Source organism: Scylla paramamosain, chromosome 7, assembly GCF_035594125.1.
Source record: "Scylla paramamosain isolate STU-SP2022 chromosome 7, ASM3559412v1, whole genome shotgun sequence".
Taxonomy (NCBI): Eukaryota; Metazoa; Arthropoda; class Malacostraca; order Decapoda; family Portunidae; genus Scylla; species Scylla paramamosain.
Window position 1 is genome coordinate 9,915,001 of NC_087157.1, and position 22,500 is coordinate 9,937,500.

General features: G+C 39.0%; 1 protein-coding gene across 3 annotated transcripts in view; it reads right to left on the bottom strand.

Annotated features, from left to right (window-relative positions):
• LOC135102047 (integrin-linked protein kinase-like) overlaps positions 1 to 22,500 on the bottom strand; it is a 47,513-nt gene that overhangs the window by 23,318 nt on the left and 1,695 nt on the right. For all 3 annotated transcript variants that reach the window (XM_064006703.1, XM_064006701.1, XM_064006702.1), the window contains exons 2-4: positions 12,600 to 12,647; positions 11,793 to 11,843; positions 8,957 to 9,223 (exon numbers count right to left, since the gene is read on the bottom strand). In XM_064006703.1, the coding sequence (XP_063862773.1) occupies positions 8,957 to 9,223; positions 11,793 to 11,843; positions 12,600 to 12,614 (333 nt within the window). In that variant the 5' untranslated portion in view covers positions 12,615 to 12,647. The remainder of the gene's footprint in view (positions 1 to 8,956; positions 9,224 to 11,792; positions 11,844 to 12,599; positions 12,648 to 22,500) is intronic.

Consider the following 22,500-nt stretch of genomic DNA (forward strand, 5'->3'; position numbering starts at 1 on the left):
CTACAGAGTCACTCTCAAATTAAATTTATTTGTGCTGTATACCTCTCACCTAACTCCTCTGACTATAAGAAATTCTTTGACTACTTAACTTCCAAAGTGGAGCACATTCTGACTCTTCCCTTTTGCAGAGATCTCCATTCTTGGAAACTTCAATGTTCACCACCAGCTTTGGCTTTCCTCTCCCTTCACTGACCATCCTGGTGAACTAGCCTTCAACTTTGCTATCCTCTACAATCTAGAGCAATTGGTGCAACACCCTACTCGTATTCCTGTCTTGGAAATACGCCAAACTTTCTTGACCTTTTCCTGACCTCTAATCCTTCCGCTTATGCTGTCACCCTCTCTTCTCCATTGGGCTCCTCCGACCACAATCTCATCTTGTCCTTTCTCACCTTTCTCACCATACACCAGGTAGGGCCGTAGCCCTGTCAGCGGTGATATCTCACGAAGTCTCTCCACCAGGCCTGATCTGCATACAGTTGCTCTCTCTCCACCTCCTCCATGGTTCTTCCTCTTGACTTTGTTGCTTTCCTCACACCATCCCTCCACCTTTTTCCTCGGTCTTCCTGCTGGTTGTTTAGCTTGAGGCTGCCATCTGTAGTATTTGGCTGGGTATTGTTGATTGTTCATTCTCATGACGTGGCCAAACCATCTTAATTGGCTTCTTTCTACAAACTCCAATATGTTCTCTATTTCCAACTCTCTTCTGATCACTTCATTTCATATTCTGTCACATTTTGTTACACCTTTTATTAATCTTAACACTAATTTCTGCTGCTTGTATTTTGCTCTTCAGCTTCTCTGTCAATGTCCAAGTTTCAGATCCATAGGTTAACACTGGTCTTAATATGGTTTGGTAAATTGTAGTTTTTACCTTCTTTGGTATTACTTTCTCTTTCATCAGTGGATAAAGTATTCTCAAGTTACTTGTGTACTTTTGTATCCTATTTGTAATTTCTTTTTCCATTTGGCACTTTTCATCTACCTTCACTCCCAGATATTTAAATTCTTCCACTAGTTTTAGTATTTCACCATCTAGCCGTATTTCTACCTCTTCTTTTTGTCTTGCTATCATCATTACTTCAGTTTTGCCTACATTAATTTAAATTTTTGCTGCCTTTAGCACATTGTTCTATTTACTCAATGCGTTTTGCAGTTCATTTGGTTTGTATGCAACCAGCGCAATATCGTCTGCTTAAGCCAGTGTAGTGACTCCTCCTAGCCTTAGTCCTTTCATACGTTGATCCATAAAGAGTATAAAAAGGAATGGGGATATTACCCCCCCTTGTCTAACTCCCACATTTACATCAAACCAATTGTCTTCTCTTGTTTGTGTTCTGACAGCACTGACACATTTTCTGTACAAGCTTTTGATAGCTTTGATTAGTGTTCTGTCCACACCATATGCTGGGTCTTCTAATGTTTCCCATATTAATTTTCTTGGTAATCTGTTGAAAGCCTTTTCTAAATCAACAAATGCTATGTATATTGGTTGGTCCCATTCCCAGCACTTTTCCATTAATATTTTCAAGGTGAAAATTGCATCTGTTGTGCCTTGTTCTGGTCTGAACCCATATTGTCCTTCCTCTAATTTCTCTTTGACAACTGCTCTTAGTCTTTTTTCAAGTATTCTTTCATAAATCCCTCTCCAGTTCTTACATTCTGTTCTATTGCCTTTCTTGGGTACTTTACATATTATAGCTTTACCCCAATCTTCAGGAACTCTACCTTCACACCAGGCTATGTTAAAGATTCTTGTCAACCAGACCATTGCATTTTCATTTCCTTTAAGCAGTTCTACAGATATACCATCGCTTCCAGGGCTTTTTCCATTTTTCATTCTTTTAATAGCATCTCTCGTTTCTTCTGTTGATATTTCAGGGCAAAAATTGAGCCTTGGGCTAATATTTTCACATTTGTCTTCCACTTCCTTTATGTTCAAAAGTTCTGAAAAATACTCTTTCCATCTCTCATCTATTTCATTTTCTTCTGTTAATAATATCCCATCTTTATTCTTAACTCTATTTACTACATTATCTTCACCTTTCTTGTAGCTCTTTGCTATGCTGTATATGAGTTTTCTGGTTCCCTGCTCTTTTCTTAGTTTCTCCCGTGAATCTCTCTCTTGGCTCTTGCTTTAATTCTCTCGGCTTCATTTCTAGCCACCTCATATTCCAGTCTATTTTCAGGGGTGCGTCTCTTCATCCATTGTCTAAATGCTTGGTTCTTCTTTTTTCACAGCATCTCTAACTTTGTCCGTCCACCATGTAGTCCTCTTTTTCTTACCACAACTTATTTTGTTAGTTTTCAATACTTCTTTTGCTATTTGTGTAATATTATCTTTCATTTTTGTCCATTCCTGTTCAATGTCTCTTATTTCTTGTTCATTTGGACAAACTTCAGAAAACTTTTCCTTGTATGTTCTAGCTTTTTCTGGTTCTTTCAAATTCTCTACTTTTATTCTTTCTCTGACTAGTTTTTTTCATAGATTTTGGCTTTCTGATATGAAGGGTCGCAAGGACTAAGTGATGATCTGAGTTGAACGACACTGATGGTATGCATTTGACATTTTTAAATACTTTATTATATGTCAGAAAGAGATCAATCATTGATTTCTCAGTATAGTCACCAACAGCACTATTCCAATGATACCAACTCCATTTATGACTTGCTCTATGTTGGTAAAAGGTATTCATCAATGCCATGCTGTTACCTACACAAAAATCTATCAGTCTCTCACCTTTGTCATTCTTCTCGCCAATGCTATGTGCTCCCAGGACATTTTCTGTGTTATTCCTTTGCCCTCCGATATGTGCATTTAGATCTCCCATCACAATTTTATCAGTATTTCCACATCTATCTAAGGTATCTTGCAGCTTAAGATAGAATTCGGCCTTTTCTTCTTGGCACCTTCTCTGGTGAGGTGCATATACCTGTAGTAATGTAACTTTTCCCACATTCACCTTTATAGTTATTGCTAATATTCTTTCATTGACATAAAATATTTTTTCAACTTGCTCTGCAAATGTTGGTGTTAAGATGAAAGCTACACCATATTTTCTTTCTCTGTCCATTCCTTTAAAAATTAGCATGTAGTTGTTATGTATAATTTTAGTTCCTTCACCAACTAGTCTCGCACACTCCCATTATCTCAGTTTTTCTCTCCGTCGTTATATCAACCACTTCTTCCAGTTTGTCATTCAGTGTTTTAGGCATTAATGGTGGCTATATGTATATTCCTTAAATTTGGTCCATTGTCGTTCTGGGATCGTTGTCGAGTGGTCCGTCCGTTCCGAGGCATCACCTGTATTTCCTGAGCTGTGTCTTGTGACCACTGGCTAGCTAGGCCTGTCATGGTCCACCGCTGTCGTTAGCGTTACCCAGGAGGCACTACATGGAAGTGAGTCGGATTTTGCCTCATCTTGTCTTATTGCTCCAGTCCCTGCTCAGGATCCCACTAAGTGAAGGTGCCTCTGGCATTTTGCTTCTGCTAGTTGGGGGGACCTGAGGAGGTATTTTGCTGATTTTCCTTGGAATGCTTCCATGTCAGAGACTCATCTTTGTGTGCCGAGTGCATAACAGAAGTGATTGTGTCTGGCATGGAGGTGTACATTCCTCGCTCTTTTTCTCGACCTAAACCTTCCAAACCTTGGTTTAATACAGCTTGTTCTCATGCTATACATGATAGAGAGGTTACCCACAAAAGGTACTTATGCCTTCCATCACCAGAATCTCATGCACTTTATATTTCTGCCTGGAACCATGCCAAGTCTGTTCTCCAACTAGCCAAAAACTCCTTCATGAACAGAAAGTATCAAAATCTTTCAAGATCTAACTCCCCTAATGACTTCTGGCATCTAGCCAAAAATATCTCCAATAACTTTGCTTCTTCTTCCCCTCCTTTATTTCAACCAGATGGCACCACTGCTATCACATCTATCTCTAAAGCTGAACTCTTCATTCAGACCTTTGCTAAAAACTCTACCTTGGACGATTCAGGGCTTGTTCCTCCCTCTTCTCTACCCTCTGACTACTTAATGCTACCTATTAAAATTCTTTCACAATGATGTTTTCCATGCCCTCGCTGGCCTAAACCCTCGGAAGGCTTGTGGACCTGATGGGGTCCCTCCGATTGTTCTCAGGAACTGTGCCTCTGTGCTTGCACCATGCCTAGTCAAACTCTTTCAGCTCTGTCTGTCAACATCTGCCTTTCCTTCTTGCTGGAAGTTTGCCTACATTCAGCCTGTTCCTAAAAAGGGTCTGTTCTAATCCCTCAAACTACTGTCCTATTGCTTTAATTTCCTGTCTGTCTAAAGTTTTTGAATCTATCCTTAACAGGAAGATTCTTAAACATCTATCACTTCACAACCTTCTATCTGATCGCCAATATGGGTTCCGTCAAGGCCGCTCTACTGGTGATCTGGCTTTCCTTACTGAGTCTTGGTCATCCTCTTTTAGAGATTTTGCTGAAAGTTTTGCTGTTCCCTTGGATATATCAAAACCTTTTGATAGAGTCTGCTACAAAGCTTTGATTTCCAAACTACCCTCCTACACCTATCCTTCTCTGTAACTTCATCTCAAGTTTCCTTTCTGACCATTCTGTTGCTGCTGTGGTAGATGGTCACTGTTCTCCTAAATCTATTAACAGTGGTGTTCCTCAGGGTTCTGTTCTGTCACCCACTCTCTTCTTATTATTCATCAATGACATTCTAAACCAAATTTCTTGTCATTTCCACTCCTACGCTGATGATACCACCTTGCACTTTTGCATGTCTTTTCATAGGTGTCCAACACTTTGGGAAGTAAACATTTCATTCATGGAAGCCACAGAATGCCTGACTTCTGATCCTTCTAAAATTTCTGATTGGGGCAGAGCAAACTTGGTATTGTTCAATGCCTCAAAAACTCAATTCCTCAATCTATCAACTTGACACAACCTTCCAGACAACTATCCCCTCTTCTTCATTGACACTCAACTGTCCCCTTCTACACTTAACATCCTTGGTCTGTCCTTTACTTATAATCTGAACTGGAAACTTCATATCTCATCTCTAGCTAAAATAGCTTCTATGAAGTTAGGTGTTCTAAGATGTCTGCCAGTTTTTCCCAGCTGCTAACTCTGTACAGGGGCCTTATCTGTCCATGTATGGAGTATGGTTCACATGTCTAGGGGGGTTCCACTTCTAGACAGGGTAGAATCAAAAGCTATTTCTCTCATCAACTCTTCTCCTCTAACTGACTGTCTTCAGCCTCTCTCTCATCGGCACAATGTTGCATCTCTGGCTGTCTTCTATCGCTATTTTCATGTTAACTGCTCTTCTGATCTTGCTAACTGCATGGCTCCCATCCTCCTGCAGTCTCACTACACAAGCCTTTCTTCTTTCTCTCATCTCTATTCTGTCCACCTCTAATGCAAGAGTTAACCAGTGTTCTCAATCATTCATCTTTTTCTCTGGTAAACTCTGGAACTCCATGCCTGCTTCTGTATTTCCACCTTTCTATGAGAAGATGTAATATGGAGATGTAATATACTTGTGTTATAATTGTAATGTAATGTAGTTATGTTTTTTGTAGTGATGTGTGTGTGTGTGTGTGTGTGTGTGTGTGTGTGTGTATGTGTGTGTGTGTGTGTGTGTGTGTATGTATGTGTGTATGCACACGCGCGCGTGTAGGTGCGTGCGTGTGCGCTCACATGTCTGTCTACCTCCTCTTCTGGGTGCAGCAGAAAGCACGGGAAACAAGTACAGGTAATCGTCAACTTATAACTTATGCAACTTACAAATGACCACATTTATGACCACTTCCTTAAGACAATTTTGGGCCAGCTCCTGGGAGGCTAAGAGCTGGAGACACTCACAATATTCCCATGCCCGCACAAAGCTCCCAGCACAACACACTTCCTCCAAGGGTGTGGAGTGAATGAAGAATTAGAGGGAGAGAGGAAGTATTGAGGATTAAGTACTCTATTTTCCTGTTCTCTACTCTTTTTCATTCTTCCTCCATCTGTTCCCTGTGCATTTATGCTCCTATCCTTTTTCATTCTCATTCAGTCTCATTCTATAAAGATGATTATAATATTACTAAACTGTGTAATATACCTAAGGTAATTATAACATAGGTCGATTTATGACCAAATCGACTTATGACTGGTCTTTCAGAACTGATTGCAGTTGTAAGTTGATGACTACCTGTAAGTATAGCAGCTGACATCCCTGTGCCTTGGATGCAGATGGTAAGGGTGGGTTTTGCAACACTATTGTTAGCATTTACAGAACAATGAGAAATTTGTAAAGAGCATGCCTGGCAGCTGTCCAGGTCACAGGTTACTCACTGAGGTGAGAGTGAGGTCCCTTGCCCCTTTGTTCATAATCCCCCATGTTAAGGTGACACTCGATCCCATGTGTTGTTTTCTCAGACCTGTTCTATTTCGTCTCCTGTGCAAATAGTCATTCTGCTGAGTATTTTAATTATTGTTTCTTGCATTTTTTATTACTCTTACTGCATTATGCCATTTTACCAATATATGATGATGTTTTGGAAATTGTGGCCCAAGCCAAGCAAAACATTCATTCAAATTTGTTTGACCTGCCAAATTTCACATGGCACTGGAAGATTGACTTTTCCATGCTCACTGCATGCAAATCTTGCAGCTCATTTAATCTGAAAAAACTTTTGTGATATAATTTTAATGTTTTTCATCCATGAGCTACTTACTGGCAGACAATTCTGTGTGCTTGAGATTTTATTGAAAACAATACTTGCGCATAATTGCCAGCCATTGGCTGTGTCTTTTGCTCAGCTCTGCTGTCTATCCCTTTTTTTTATGATAAGGACTAAGAAAACTTTTGTCTTGGAAACTTACAACTACACCAGGCCATAAGCTTCTGAGGCTTCCAGGAGACCTGTGTGTGTTGTTCGAGGGGCTCCTGAACCAAGTGAACTAACACTTAATGTATTCCTTAGATTCAAATTCATTCAGATGGATCATGAAGGCTACATTGTTAGAAAGCCTGGTTTTTCAACCTGTATAATGTTGATAATATGTTGCAGTTTATTCAAGTTATGAGTTATACAGGTTAAGGAATAAAGAGTGGGTTTGGGTTAAAAACAAAATATGGTATTTTTGATCTATCTACCTATCTACCTATCTACCTATCTCTCTCTCTCTCTCTCTCTCTCTCTCTCTCTCTCTCTCTCTCTCTCTCTCTCTCTCTCTCTCTCTCTCTCTCTCTCTCTCTCTCTCTCTCTCTCTCTCTCTCTCTCTCTCTCCTTAATCCTTTTTTTTATTCACTCCCTTTTTTTTTCCCTGTTCTTTCTTCTGTTTCTTCCTGTTTGTTCTAATTTTTCCATCATCTTTTTTCATGTTATTCATTGTCTTCATCTCTTATCCCTGGTAAAAGTTATCTGTATTTCTCTCCAGAAACCTACAGTATCTCAGGAAGTGCTTATCATCCACCTCAAAATTGCATAGATTTCTGAACACTCTCTCCCTCCTCATTGCACAGTCATATGCTAATACAGTTTGCAATTCCATTGTTGTATAGTGTTGTATAGTGGAGAAGAGGTGTTTATAGATCTGGGTTAAGTTGCCTTACATGATCCCTAAAAGTTCTTAAATTTAAGAAAAATGAGTACCTTAAGAAGTTTGTAAGTGTTTAATGAATCACTCTTACAGGAGATACACACCACTTAAGGACTTAGAAAGTTTGTAATCCTAGTGAATCTGGCCCTTGTTCTGATTGAGAGTCTTTGCAACAGTACCTTCCTGATGTGGTCTTGTTTACAGTTTCTTTTTGTGGTTTGATCTTGTTTTTCTCAAATAATGAACATCTATCTGAACAGACAGAACATAGAAGCTGCCTTTGTTTTCTACCAGGTGGCAAGTGGTAAAGAAAGAGATGCCTGGCAACACTTGCTCTCACTTGCTTTCATTCAGCATTGTGCTCTTGTAGGGGGAACAGACATACATCCACATTCATTTGTGCTTTTCAGTGGACTCTTTGTGTTTTTGCATAAACTTTGCTTTATTTAAGTAAGCCACAATGTTGCCCAAGAAGCTGATTGCTAAGGATGATGCTAGTAAGATAAAGGATGTACGTAATTACCATAGAAACTAAGGAAATCATAGGAGGTGATCACACTGTTGACCTCACAAGGATGTACAGCCACTTGATTTGCTATTGTTGTTTACTTTGTTTCACTTATTTGTTTTATATATCATTCAGCATTGTTATTTGTTAGGAAAATTACTCTGCATAAAGTACCAAGTTAATTGATTTTTATATTAATATTTTAATAATAAATTTGTTGTGTTATGAGTTTTTAGGTTACAAGTGGCCTTCTGGAACAAATTAAATTTGCAACCTGAAGTACTGCTGAAAAAGCCATCTCTAAAGTAATTTGTTATTGTTATGCTTTAATTGTAGTATAATACTACTATGCATTTGAGAGGTGACACATTGTTTTTCAGGCATAACTGAGACACCCCTGTGAGAGCTGCCAATTGTCATCTGAGAATTTTCTAGTTAACCTTACAAGTATTACCAAAATTGGACATTTTTTTTCTTTATAAGATATCTGGAAAAAAAAAAAAGGTCTAAGGATGAGTGTAATTTAACTGTTACTCAGTTATGTCCATAAAATTATGAAACCCCCTCTGAAATGCATAATATGTTATATTTCATAATATAATTAGGTAATTCAAAGAATACATGGATGCATACACAAGAAAATATATCACTACAGCCACCAACAAATGCACAGGTTTGCCACCAGGTAAAACCTAAAAACTGGGTAAAGCTGAATGTACACTGCTAAGAATATCATATCCTTTTTGATGCAATTTATATAAATGCCAAAGCAATTTATATGCCATGTTGAAAATCCAAGTTGCCATACATCCAAGTTCATTTGAATTTCTATACCCAGGGGTTACTTGTATGAATTTATAGCTTACCCTGAAGTTGTTTTCAAGAAGATGCTGTACACAGTCCTTATATCCATGTCCTGCAGCCAACATAAGTGCTGTCTCATTGTCATTATTCCGCAGGTTGACACACAATGAGTTTATTTTCAAGAGGAAATGCACCACATTTTCCCGTCCATTTTTGCATGCTGCATGCAACATAGTCTCTCCTCCGTATGTAGCATTCACATTACCTCTCATTGTGAGGTAATGACTAATAATTGATAGGTGACCTTTCATTGCAGCTTCATAAGCTTTCTGTAATGTTGGAATAAAAGTATCAATAAAATTTAATATATTTATAGCTAGGAGGAGACAGTAGACACCTACTTCTACAACATCTGTGTGCCACTCCTTGGGAGGTACATACTTGGGAGGAGAGATGTAAACCTCCTAACCATCCGTGTGTTGTCTGCCCAAATCTTAAGGATCATCTGTTTGAATTGTATAAAGGATGATACACTGGCAATCTATCTTATCTAACTGGATCATGGTCATTCTTACTTCAGGATTTCAGTGAAACCTTTGCTATTGCTTTATATATATCAAAATCTTTTGATCTGACATAAATCTTTAATTTCCAAGCTTCCCTCCTATGGCTTCCATCCATCTCTGCACCTTTATCTCAAGTTTCCTCTCTAGCTGTTCTATCATTATAATGGTAGATGGCCACTGTTGTTCTAAACCTAACAATAGTGTTCTACATGCCTTTGTCCTAGCATCCACCCTATTCCTATTATTTTATAAATGATATTCCTCATCTACGCTAAACATACTTGGACTGTCCTTCAAAAAATCTCAACTGAAAAATTTACACCTCTTCCATGAAGTAAGTGTTCAATTTTGTCTCTGTCAGTACTTTTCCTTCTAGTTGCTTTCTCTATACAGGAGTCTTATCTATTCATGTATGGAGTACTGCTCCCACGTGGGGACACTATTCGCTTAGCTCTCCTAAACAGGGTGGAGTCTAAAGGTTTACATCTCATTAATTCCTGTCCTTGAACAAGCTACCGTGATTATTTCACCACCATAATGTTTCTAATTGATTTTCATCTTGGCTAGCCTTTTTTTCTCCCTTTTTTTTTTCTCCTTCAAAGTAGGAGGGGCACTGGCCAAGAGTACCAAGAATTGGAAGATAGAAAAGGCCTACTGAGGTGCTGGTCCCTGAACAGAGTTGAAAGTATTAGCCAAAAATACAGAATAAGTGTCTTCAAACCTCCCTCGAGAGAGAGTTCAAGTCTTAGGAAGGTGGAAATACAGAAGCATGCAGGGAATTCCAGATTTTACCTTAGAAAGGGATGAATGATTGAGAATACTAGTTAACTCTTGCATTAGAGAGGTGGACAGAATAGGGATGAGAGAAAAAAGGCCCGCTGAGGTGCTGGTCCCTGAACAAAGTCGAACGCATTAGCCAAAAATATAGAATAAGTGTCTTCAAAAGAAAGTCATGGGCAGCGGGGCCACAGAAGGAGGGGAGGCATGCAGTCAGCAAGATTAAAAAAGCAGTTGGCATGAAAACAGCAGTAAATGACAGTAAGAGATACAATATTGTGGCAATGAGAAGGAGGCTGAAGACAGTCAATTAGAGGAGAGTTGATAAGACAAAAAGCTTTTGACTCCACCCTGTCTAAAAGAATAGTATGAGTGGAACCCCTCCATACATGTGAAGCATTCTCCATACATGGATGGATAAGGTCCCTATACAGAGTTAGGTGGGAAGGTGAGAAAAGCTGGTAGAGACGACTCAATGTCTAACTTCATAGAAGCTGTTTTAGCTAGAGATGAGATGCAATATTTCCAGTTTAGATTATCAGTGAAGGACAGACCAAGGATGTTCTGCGTAGAAGAGGGAGACAGTTGAGTGTCACTGAAGAAAATGGGGATAGTTGTCTGGAAGGTTGTGTCAAGATGATAGATGAAGGAATTGAGTCTGAGGTATTGAACAATACTAAGTTTGCTCTGCCCCAATCTGAAATTTTAGAGATCAGAAGTCAGACATTCAGTGGCTTCCCTGCTTGAACTTTTTACTTCCTGAAGGATTGGAAGTCTACAAAAAGATGTGGAAAAGGACAGGGTGGTATCATCAGTGTAGGAGTGGATAGGACAAAAAGTTTGATTTAGAAGATCATTGATGAATAATAGGAAGAGAGTGGGTGACAGGGCAGAACACCACTGAGGAACACCACTGTTAATAAGTTTAGGAGAACAATGACTCTACCACTGCAGCAATGGAATGGTCAGAAAGGAAACTTGAGATGAAGTTACAGAGAGAAGGATAGAGGATAGAAGCTGTAGGAGGGTAGTTTGAAAGTTAAAGCTTTGTGCCAGACTCTATCAAAAGCTTTTCATTTATCTAAGGCAACAGATATAGTTTCACTAGAATCTCTAAAAGAGGATGACCAAGACTCAGTAAGGAAAGTCAGGAGATCATCAGTAGAGCAGCTTTGACAGAACCCATACTGGTGATCAGATAGAAGGTTGTGAAGTGATAGATGTTTAAGAATTTTCTTGTAGAGGATAAATTCAAAAGCTTTAGACAGGCAGGAAATTAAAGCAATAGGACAGTAGTTTGAGGGATGTCATGTATGATGTATCAGTTTGGTGCTCACTAAACTTAAATCTCCCTCTCATAACTCTTGTCTCATCACACCCAACTCTTAATCCAGTTTCCTTCCTCCAGACTCCTACCCCTAATTCCAATCTCTTCCTTTCAACTCCCCTATTTCTGTCTTTCATCTCTTACTGCAGCAGTTAGAATGAGAGGTGCATAGTTTCCCATAATTCTAGTTCCCAATGAAGGATGAAGAGATAATACAGTGATACTTACATAGGGCAGGCCATCAGTGGGCAAACAATTACATATTGGAACTTGAATGGACTGAAAGAATAATACAAAATAAGTTAATGTATGTAATTTTGAATTAAGAGACTGAAATATGTTAATCAAATTGTCACTGGAAGAGCATCATATTTTATGGAACAATCTTAAGTTTAATCATAGACTTCTCTGTCTGTGGAATGTTATGTTCATGCTGACCATTGCTGGAATTTATGATAGTTTTATGAACATTACTTATTTTCTTTTTAAGGGAGATAGGAACCTGATTTTTCTCTTTAAATTTCTCTCTATGTTAGTGGAGCAACATGTTAGAAGTTTTGAGGTGATTGGCCCAGAAGTTTTAAATTAGGTCAAGTATGAATGACTCAGAATTCCACTCTCATTATATAAGCTAGCCATGAATAAGCAATACAAGGCTTTCTTAATGATATCAAATGTTATTCCTGTTGTGCCATGTCAAGATTGTCAAGATAGGGATTTCAGTTTTGTGCTTTGAAAGAACATACAAAACAAAGTCTATGTAAAGTCAAGAAATGCACATCCATACAATACACAAGAAAAAATAATAGAGCTCTTGAGGATTCAGGTATGATCCATTGTACCAATAATTTTACATTATGGTATGTTATGTAGAATTTCTTTGTTTTCATTCTCTGTAATGGCAGCAATATTTATTAGCTAAACTTAATTGTGAAATGGAAGATGGTATATTTATTCTGTATGGTGGAAACATCAATGAAATTCCTGTTTGTGTAGAGTGTATTAAACTCAAAAGAAATCCAAAGCATCACTTACTGGTTTTGCACCCATAGTTGAATGTCAGTATTGTTTCCTGATGTATACCTGTGGGAAAAAGACACAAACATTAGTAAATTCTTTTTTCTCCGAGATTGGTAGATCTTTGCAAGTGGAGTAAATTGGTTATTGTTGTGTAAGGTGTGTTCACAGAAAAAGTATTTTGGATCAAATAGGGCACATCTTGGGAGAAAACTTAAATGCCATATATGCTTTATCCTGTCTATCTCTTCAATCATATTGTTTAGCTGAGAGGGAGAGAGAGAGAGAGAGAGAGAGAGAGAGAGAGAGAGAGAGAGAGAGAGAGAGAGAGAGAGAGAGAGAGAGAGAGAGAGAGAACAAAAACATGGATTTCTCAAATTTTTATCCTTCATCTCTCTCTTTTTCCTTCTTTCTTTTTCCTTCCATTCTCTCTCAGTATTTATATGGGGGTCCTTGGTTTATATCCTTAACTTATGGAGTTTTGTGGTTATGTCACCATCTCCCATAAATTTACAAATATATTGCCACATGGTGCTGTACGAGGAAGATGGCTTTGTCTACATTCTCTGGTTGTACACCACATGGGATTGTGCTACATTTGCTTTCTTTTATTTGTGTTGTCTTTTTTGGACTTTTTATCCTTCATTATGGATCTCAAGCTTAAGTCAGACTCTTCTGATGGCAGTGCTTTGAAGAAAAGGAAAGCCATCTTCAATGAAGTGAAATTAGATACAATAAAATGCTTGGGAAAGGGCAAAACACCAATGAACATTGGCAGGTTGCTTGGCTGAAGTCACACGACTGTCTCAATGATCATCGGTGATAAAAAACATATACTTGAACATGTGAAAGGATCTGCTCGTATGAAATCAACTGTGATTACAAAGTAGCGTAGTGGTCTCGTTATTGAGATGGAAAGATTATATTAGAGTTTTGGCTGGAAGACCAGCATCAAGGATGTATCTCATTGAGCATAAGCAAAAGCTGCCATTTATTACTAATTTATAGTTTCTATAAATATTTCCTTTGTTTTTTTTTTATATTTGGAGGAAAGACACAGGGTAAGACAGTAATTCAGTCTGAAATGTGATCCCGCTGAAGAAGCTCGATGCAAACAAATAAGGTTTGGTGCTCTCTCTCTCTCTCTCTCTCTCTCTCTCTCTCTCTCTCTCTCTCTCTCTCTCTCTCTCTCTCTCTCTCTCTCTCTCTCTCTCTCTCTCTCTCTCTCTCTCTCTCTCTCTTATTTATTTATTTTTTTTCATAGGAGGGACACTAGCCAAGGGCAACAAAAATACATAATAAAAAAAGCCCACGGAGATGCTGGTACCTGAAAAGGTGGTACCCGAAAAGGGTCTGAAACAGTAGTAAAAAATTGAAGGATAAATGTCTTGGAATCTCCTTCTTGAAGGAGTTCAAGTCATAGGAAGGTGGAAATACAGAAGCAGGCAGGGAGTTCCAGAATTTACCAGAGAAAGGAATGAATGATTGAGAATACTGGTTAACTCTTACATTAGAGAGGTGGACAGAATAGGGGTGAGAGAAAGAAGAGTCTTATGCAGTGAGGCTATGGGAGGAGGGGAGGCATGCAGTTAGTAGATCAGAAGAGCAGTTAGCATGAAAATAGGGGTAGAAGACAGCTAGAGATGCAATATTGCACCGATGAGAAAGAGGTTGAAGACAGTCAGTTAGAGGAGAGGAGTTGATGAGACAAAAAGCTTTTGATTCCACCCCTTCTAAAAGAGCGATATGAGTGGAACCCCCCCCTCCCCCCCAAGACATTTGAAGCGTACTCCATGCATAGGCAGATAAAGCCTTTGTACAGAGTTAGTAGCCAGGGGGGGGGATTGAGAAAAGTAGTGATGTTTCAGAATACGTAACTTCATAGAAGCTGTCTTAGCTAGAGATGAGATGTGAAGTTTCCAGTTTAGATTATAAGAAAAGGACAGACTGAGGATGTTCAGTGTAGAAGAGGGGGACAGTTTAGTGTCACTGAAGAAGATGGAGTAGTTGTCTGGAAGATTGTGTTGAGTTGATAGATGGAGGAATTGAGTTTTTTGAGGCATTGAACAATACCAAGTTGGTTCTGCCCCAATCAGAAATTTTAGAGAGATCAGAAGTCAGGTGTTCTGTGGCTTCCTTGCGTGAACTGTTTACTTCCTGAAGTGTTGGATGTCTATGAATAAAGATGTGGAAAAGTGCAGGGTGGTATGATCAGTGTAGGAGTGGATAGGACAAGAAGTTTGGTTTAGAAGATCATTGATGAATAATAGAAAGAGAGTGGGTGAAAAGACAGAACCCTGAGGAACACCACTGTTAATAGATTTAGGAGAAGAACAGTGACTGTCTACCAATGGAATGGTCAGAAAGGAAACTTGAGATGAAGTTACAGAGAGAAGGATAGAAGCTATAGGAGGCTAACTAGCAGCAAGGGTGAGAAGTGAGTGAAGAATCAGAGGGAGAGAGGAAGTATTGAGAAATAAGTATTTCTCTTTTCCTGTCACTTACTCCTTTTCATTTTTCTCCATCCATTTCCTTCGCATTTATGCGCTTTCCATCCATTTTCATTCTCAATCATTCTCTTTCAACTTAGCAATCCTCAGGATCGTTCTCTCTCTCTCTCTCTCCCCTCTCTCTCTCTCTCTCTCTCTCTCTCTCTCTCTCTCTCTCTCTCTCCTCTCTCTCTCTCCTCTCTCCTCTCTCTCCTCTCTCTCCTCTCTCTCTCCTCTCTCTCTCTCTCTCTCTCTCTCTCTCTCTCTCTCTCTCTCACACACACACACACACACACACACACACACACACACACACACACACACACACACACACACACACACACACACACACACACACACACACACACACACACACACACACACACACACACACACACAGAGAGAGAGAGAGAGAGAGAGAGAGAGAGAGAGAGAGAGAGAGAGAGAGAGAGAGAGAGATATGGAAGGAGGGAGGGAAGGGGGAGATCAGGAAAAGGAGAGGGAAGGAAAGGGTGGAAAAGAGAGAAAGAGAGAGAGAGAGAGAGAGAGAGAGAGAGAGAGAGAGAGAGAGAGAGAGAGAGAGAGAGAGAGAGAGAGAGAGAGACACGGTTTTAGATGCGATGGTAATACTGCATGGCTACAGCGTTGCATCACACCAGATGTGAGGACAAAACACACTCTTTTATGGGTTTTGGCATCCACTCTCTTCCTATTATTCATCAATGATCTAAACCAAACCACCCACTCCTACGCTGATGGTACCATCCTGCACTTTTCCACATCTTTTTGTAGCGGTCCAATTCTTCAAGAAGTAAACAGCTCATGCAGGGAAGCCACAGAATGCTTGCCTCTTAATCTCTCTAAAATTTCTGATTGGGGGGAGAGCAGACTTAGTATTGTTAAATGCCTCAAAAATTCCATCTTCCATCTATCAATTTGACACAATCTTCCAGATATCCATCCCCCTCTTCTTCAATGACACTCAGCTATCCTCCTCTTCTACACTGAACCTCCTCCTTTTGTCCTTTACTTATAATCCAAACTGGAAACTTCACATCTCATCTCTAGCTAAAGCAGCTTATATATATATATATATATATATATATATATATATATATATATATATATATATATATATATATATATATATATATATATATATATATATATATATATATATATATATATATACACACACACACACACACACACACACACACACACACACACACACACACACACACACACACACACACACACACACACACACTCAGCTTTCATACTTTCTGTGATTAATTCATAATGTATCTGAGGTTTGTATCATTGATATCATGCTGGGTTTTTCAAATGGTAGATAATGTATGAGCCTAATGTTTACATGATATTGTGACATATTGTTGCAGTGTGTGACCTAAAAACTCTACCTTGGACGATTCAGGGCTTGTTCCTCCCTCTCCTCCACCCTCTGACTACTTCATGCTACCTATTAAAATTCTTCGCAATAATGTTTTCTATGCCCTCACTGGCCTAAACACTCGGAAGGCTAATGGACCTGATGGGATCCCTCCTATTGTTCTCTGAAGCTGGGCCTCTGTGATTGCACTTTGCCTAGTCAAACTCTTTCAACTTTGTCAACATCTACCTTTCCTTCTTGCTGGAAGTTTGCCTACATTCAGCCTGTTCCTCAGTGGGCTTATTTTTTTTATTGAATTTTTGTTGCCTTTGGCCTGTGTCCCTCCTGCTAAAAAAAAAAAAAATAAAAGTTTTACCTCATCTTTTTTTGCCAACATTCTAGTCCACTCTACAATAATATCTTAGCACAGTGTGATCCAACTGCAGGGCCGCGGGCCACAAGTGGCCCACCAGTTGATTTTACTGTGGCCCTGCAAGCAATGATTAATTCAATGATATGGAGAAAAAAAAAAAAAAAAATATATATATATATATATATATATATATATATATATATATATATATATATATATATATATATATATATATATATATATATATATTGTTACTGTACGTAAAGCGTATGTACCTCACGTCATTATTCCTCGGCATTTATAAGTGAAATGTTCAATAGATTTCTATTTGCATGAAAACGTGTAATATTTGTAAGTATCAGTATTCAATGCTATATTAAGCACTGAAGCCGATGCTCACTTGTTAGTAGAGTGTGGTTGCCTGCGGGCGTCGCTCACGGCCAAGTCACGCTCAGACAAAGACAGGCAGGATGGTGACCGAGGTAAATACTTTAATTTTGTAGTAAAAACTGATTGCCATAGTGCCAAGTTGATTGCATGTATTGTTAATGAATATTGTAATATGTTGAGTGTTTAATATCAGTGTATAATATTATATTGTAAGAAATTGAGACTGAGAACTTGTTCGCAGTTCTTACGGTCATGCCTACCTCATCAATAAACGTCAAAGAGAGAACTGCCTTTCCTCGACCCTACGATGATGGGTGTGAACAGTAAAACAGATCACCTGAGAGCCAATTGATGCCCAGCCAGTGCGGCTACAGTAAGAACTCGACCTACAAGCAAGAAATTGGCTCCATGTGAAACTGTAGCAAGAGTGAGTCACAGGACGAGGGGACACTGACATAAGCCTATAGGTTGACCTCTGAGGCCCTGGGGTCAGCTCTACCCTTGACGACAACCACTCCCTTCTACCCACTGTGCCTCGCCACCATTTTGTAGAACCCATGGTCACAGGCAAGAAAGTATAATAGTATGTATGTGCACTGAATTGAGTAGCCTAAGTGAAAATTACCCACAATTAGCTAGTATTAGAGTGGTAATTTTAATTGCTCTTTCAGTGTCTCAGTATTGACACAATTAAGTTGTTAGATATGTATGATACTGAGGAAATTAATGCCGTAGATGGCCTTAGGGAAGGTGAGGGTGAGCAAGTGGACAAGGGTCAAGCTTGTAATGAAGTTAGTGTCGGGGCGAGTGCTGACCGACGAAGGAAGAGAATATCAAGTCAGTGTAACCAAGGGAAGAGCAGAGTCCTGTAAGCGTAAATGGAGCAGTGTTACCAGCAAAATTAAGAAAGGACTAAAAATTGTAATTAGCCCCTTTGAATTAGAGCCCATGTCAAGTGAAGTAATAGAGGCATTTTATCAGTATTATGTGGAATACACAAAACTAGTGGAACTAGAGCCAGAAAAGTCAGAGGAGCTAAATGAAGAACTGGAACACAACCAACGAGTTCACCATGAAATATTAGAAAGTATAGAATGTAAAAGAAAAGAGTTAAAGAATGACAAAGGATCAATTTGTTCTAGCAAACGGTCTAGATATTCTAGAGTCTCATCTACTTCATCACGTTCATCAACACAAAGAAAGCAAGAAGCAGCAGCAAAGGTAGCCAGACTTAGAAAGGAAATAGAATATCATGATAGTTTAGCAGAGGCAGAAGCAATAGTCTCAAAGAAAAAGAAAGAGAGATTTAGCAGTCGCTAGTGCAGAACTTAATGCTCTTAGCTTAGTTGAAGTAAAAATGCTTCCAGGTAATGATGAAAGTGTAGAGAAGCAAAGTTATCTTCAACAATACATAGTCACAAAATGAAATGAAAGCACAAGCAATTGCAAATCAACAAAGTGACAATGCCATGCCTCATAAATATGTTACATTCCATGACCCAGGGAACCTTCTTCTTGCAATAGAGATAATGAATTAATGACAAATGAAATAGATGGACAAATATTTAGTGAACCTCAAGCAATAAATCTCAACCCTACAGCTCAAAGTCTTGTAAGAAGTTCTCATAGACACACTCATAATGTCAACATGCCTAATAATGTGAGACAGAATCATCAATTCTTTTCCCATCCTGGGGGAACCTTTGCAATCAACATACCTGATCCTAAGTGGAGCCTCCCTCCAATAGAACCTAACACTTTTGATGGAGAACCCATGGAATTTCCAAGTTGGTTGAAAAACTTTGAAACTTATGTAGAATCTAGAACTTCTACTAGTAGAGAGAGACTTGCCTACTTATATAGGTATACAACTGGTGAGGCAAAGGATGCCATTAAAATGTTAATGCACTTTAACTCTGATGCTGACTATGTGCAAGCAAAGAAAATTCTTAGGGATAGATCTGGAAACAAAAGTATCATAGCTGATGCCTACACAAAAAAAAGTTAATGAATTGGCTACCAATCTCTCCGCATAACAGTCCAGCATTAACAGCATTCTCAGATTTTTTGAAGTGCTGTTTAGCTGCAATGAAACACACTTCTCATTTGTCATTTCTGAATGACCCTAGAGAGCAGAGAAAGGTGCTAGCAAAACTCCCTGAACATATTGTTCATGACTGGAGAAAGCAAGTAATGATATATCTTGATACTAACAGTAATAACAACTCTCCTAGTAGTGATGAAGAGCACCACCCACCCTTTGAAATGTTATGTGAATTTGTCCAGAAAGAAGCAAAAGGAGCAAGCAATCCCTTTGTTTCCTGGAATTCAGTAAGTAGGGAAGTAAACGATTGGATCAAAACTCAAACAAAGGCAACCAATTGGAAACCAAGGGAATCAAACATCATGACAAAGAATAGAGGGAGTAGAACTTTCATGGCTAAAGCAATTGAGGAAAAACCATTGCGGTCATTCCAAAGTAAAGTAAATGTACAAGCCAACAAACAGTATCCCAAGGACCAGGAAAGGAAAGGATGATTCTGTCACTACTGTACAAAGGATCATGATTTAGATGATTGCAAGGAATTTGCCAAACTTGATGGTAATACTAGGTACAAATTTGCTAAAGAAAAATGGTTATGTAGAGGGTGTCTAAAAATGGGTCACAAAGGAAAGGATTGTAGAAGAAGGAAAGTTTGTAAAGCATGTCAGAGATACCATCCCACAGCTCTTCACAATGATGATATGACAAGAACTGAGAGCCAAAGGGTGCCAGCACAAGCAACTCAGCCTAAAGATGATAAACCCACAGTAGTAGCAAATAAGGTCAAAGTTACAGAATCAGTGACACATGACATACACACCATGATAGTTCCTGTATGGTTACATCATGTTAGTAATGAAGAGAATAAATGTTACTGTGTGTAAAGCGTATGTACCTCATGTGATTATTCCTCGGCATATATAAGTGAAATGTTCAATAGTTTTCTATTTGCATGAAAACGTGTAATATGTGTGAGTATCAGTATTTAATGCTATATTAAACACCGAAGCCGATGCTCACTTGTTGGTAGTGTGGGGTTAACCTGCTAGTCGCCTTCGGGCATCACTCACGGCCAAGTCGCGCTCAGACAAAGACGGGCAGGATGGTGACCGAGGTAAATACTTTAATTTTGTAGTAAAAACTGATTGTCATAGTGCTAAGTCAATTGCATGTATTGTTAATGAATATTGTAATATGTTGAAAGTGTTTAATATCAGTGTATAATGTTATTTTGTAAGAAATTGAGACCGAGAACTTGTTCGCAGTTCTTACGGTCATGCCTACCTCATCAATAAACGTCAGAGAGAGAACTGCCTTTCCTCGACCCTACGATGATGGGTGTGATCAGTAAAACAGATCACCTGAGAGCCAATTGATGCCCAGCCGGTGCGGCTACAGTAAGAACTCGGCCTACAAGCAAGAAATTGGCTCCATGTGAAACCGTAGCAAGAGTGAGTCACAGGACGAGGGGACGCTGACGTAAGCCTATAGGTTGACCTCTGAGGCCCCGGGGTCAGCTCTACCCTTGACGACAACCACTCCCTTCTACCCACTGTGCCTCGCCACCATTTTGTAGAACCCATGGTCACAGGCAAGAAAGTATAATAGTATGTATGTGCACTGAATTGAGTAGCCTAAGTGAAAATTACCCACAATTAGCTAGTATTAAGAGTGGTAATTTTAAATTGCTCTTTCAGTGTCTCAGTATTGATACAATTAAGTTGTTAGATATGTCTGATACTGAGGAAATTAATGCCGTAGATGGCCTTAGGGAAGGTGAGGGTGAGCAAGTGGACAGGGATCAAACTTGTATTGAAGAAGTTAGTGTCAGGGAGCGAGTGCCAACCGATAAAGGAAGAGAATATCAAGTCAGTGTAACCAAAGGAAGAGCAGAGTCCTGTAAGCGTAAATGGAGCAGTGTTACCAGCAAAATTAAGAAAGGATTAAAAATTGTAATTAGCCCCTTTGAATTAGAACCCATGTCAAGTGAAGTAATAGAGGCATTTCATCAGTATTATGTGGAATACACAAAGCTGGTGGAACTAGAGCCAGAAAGGTCAGAGGAGCTAAATGAAGAGCTGGAACACAATCAACAAGTTCACCATGAAATATTAGAAAGTATAGAATGTAAAAGAAAGGAGTTAAAGAATGACAGAGGATCAATTTGTTCCAGCAAACGGTCTAGACATTCTAGAGTCTCATCTACTTCATCACGTTCATCAGCAGCACAAAGAAAGCAAGAAGCAGCAGCAAAGGTAGCCAGACTTAGAAAGGAAATGGAATATCATGATAGTTTAGCAGAGGCAGAAGTTATGTTAGCTAAGACTAAAGCAGATGCAGAAGTTATGTTAGCAAGAGACGAAGCAATGTTCTCAAAGAAAAAGAAAGAGAGAGATTTAGCAGTTGCTAGTGCAGAACTTAATGCTCTTAGCTTAGTTGAAGAAGAAGTAAAAATGCTTCCAGGTAATGATGAAAGTGTAGAGAAGCAAAGTTATCTTCAACAATACATAGAGTCACAAAATGAAATGAAAGCACAAGCAATTGCAAATCAACAAAGTGACAATGCCATGCCTCACAAATATGTTACATTCCATGACCCACAGAAACCTTCTTCTTGCAATAGAGATAATGAATTGATGACAAATGAAGTAGATGGACAAATATTTAGTGAACCTCAGGTAATAAATCTCAACCCTACAGCTCAAAGTCTTGTACCAAGCTCTCGTAGACACACTCATAATGTCAACATGCCTAATAATGTGAATAATGTGAGACAGAATCATCAATCCTTTTCCCATCCTGGGGGAACCTTTGCAATCAACATACCTGATCCCAAGTGGAGCCTCCCTCCAATAGAGCCTAACACTTTTGATGGAGAACCCATGGAATTTCCAAGTTGGTTGAAAAACTTTGAAACTTATGTAGAGTCTAAAACTTCTGTTGGTAAAGAGAGACTTGCCTACTTAGAGAGGTATACAACTGGTGAGGTAAAGAATGCCATTAAAATGTTAATGCACTTTAACTCTGATGCTGACTATGTGCAAGCAAAGAAAATTCTTAGTGATAGATTTGGAAACAAAAGCATCATAGCTGATGCTTACACAAATAAGTTAATGAATTGGCTACCAATCTCTCCGCATAATGGTCCAGCATTAACAGCTTTCTCAGATTTTTTGAAGTGCTGTTTAGCTGCAATGAAACACACTTCTTATTTGTCATTTCTGAATGAT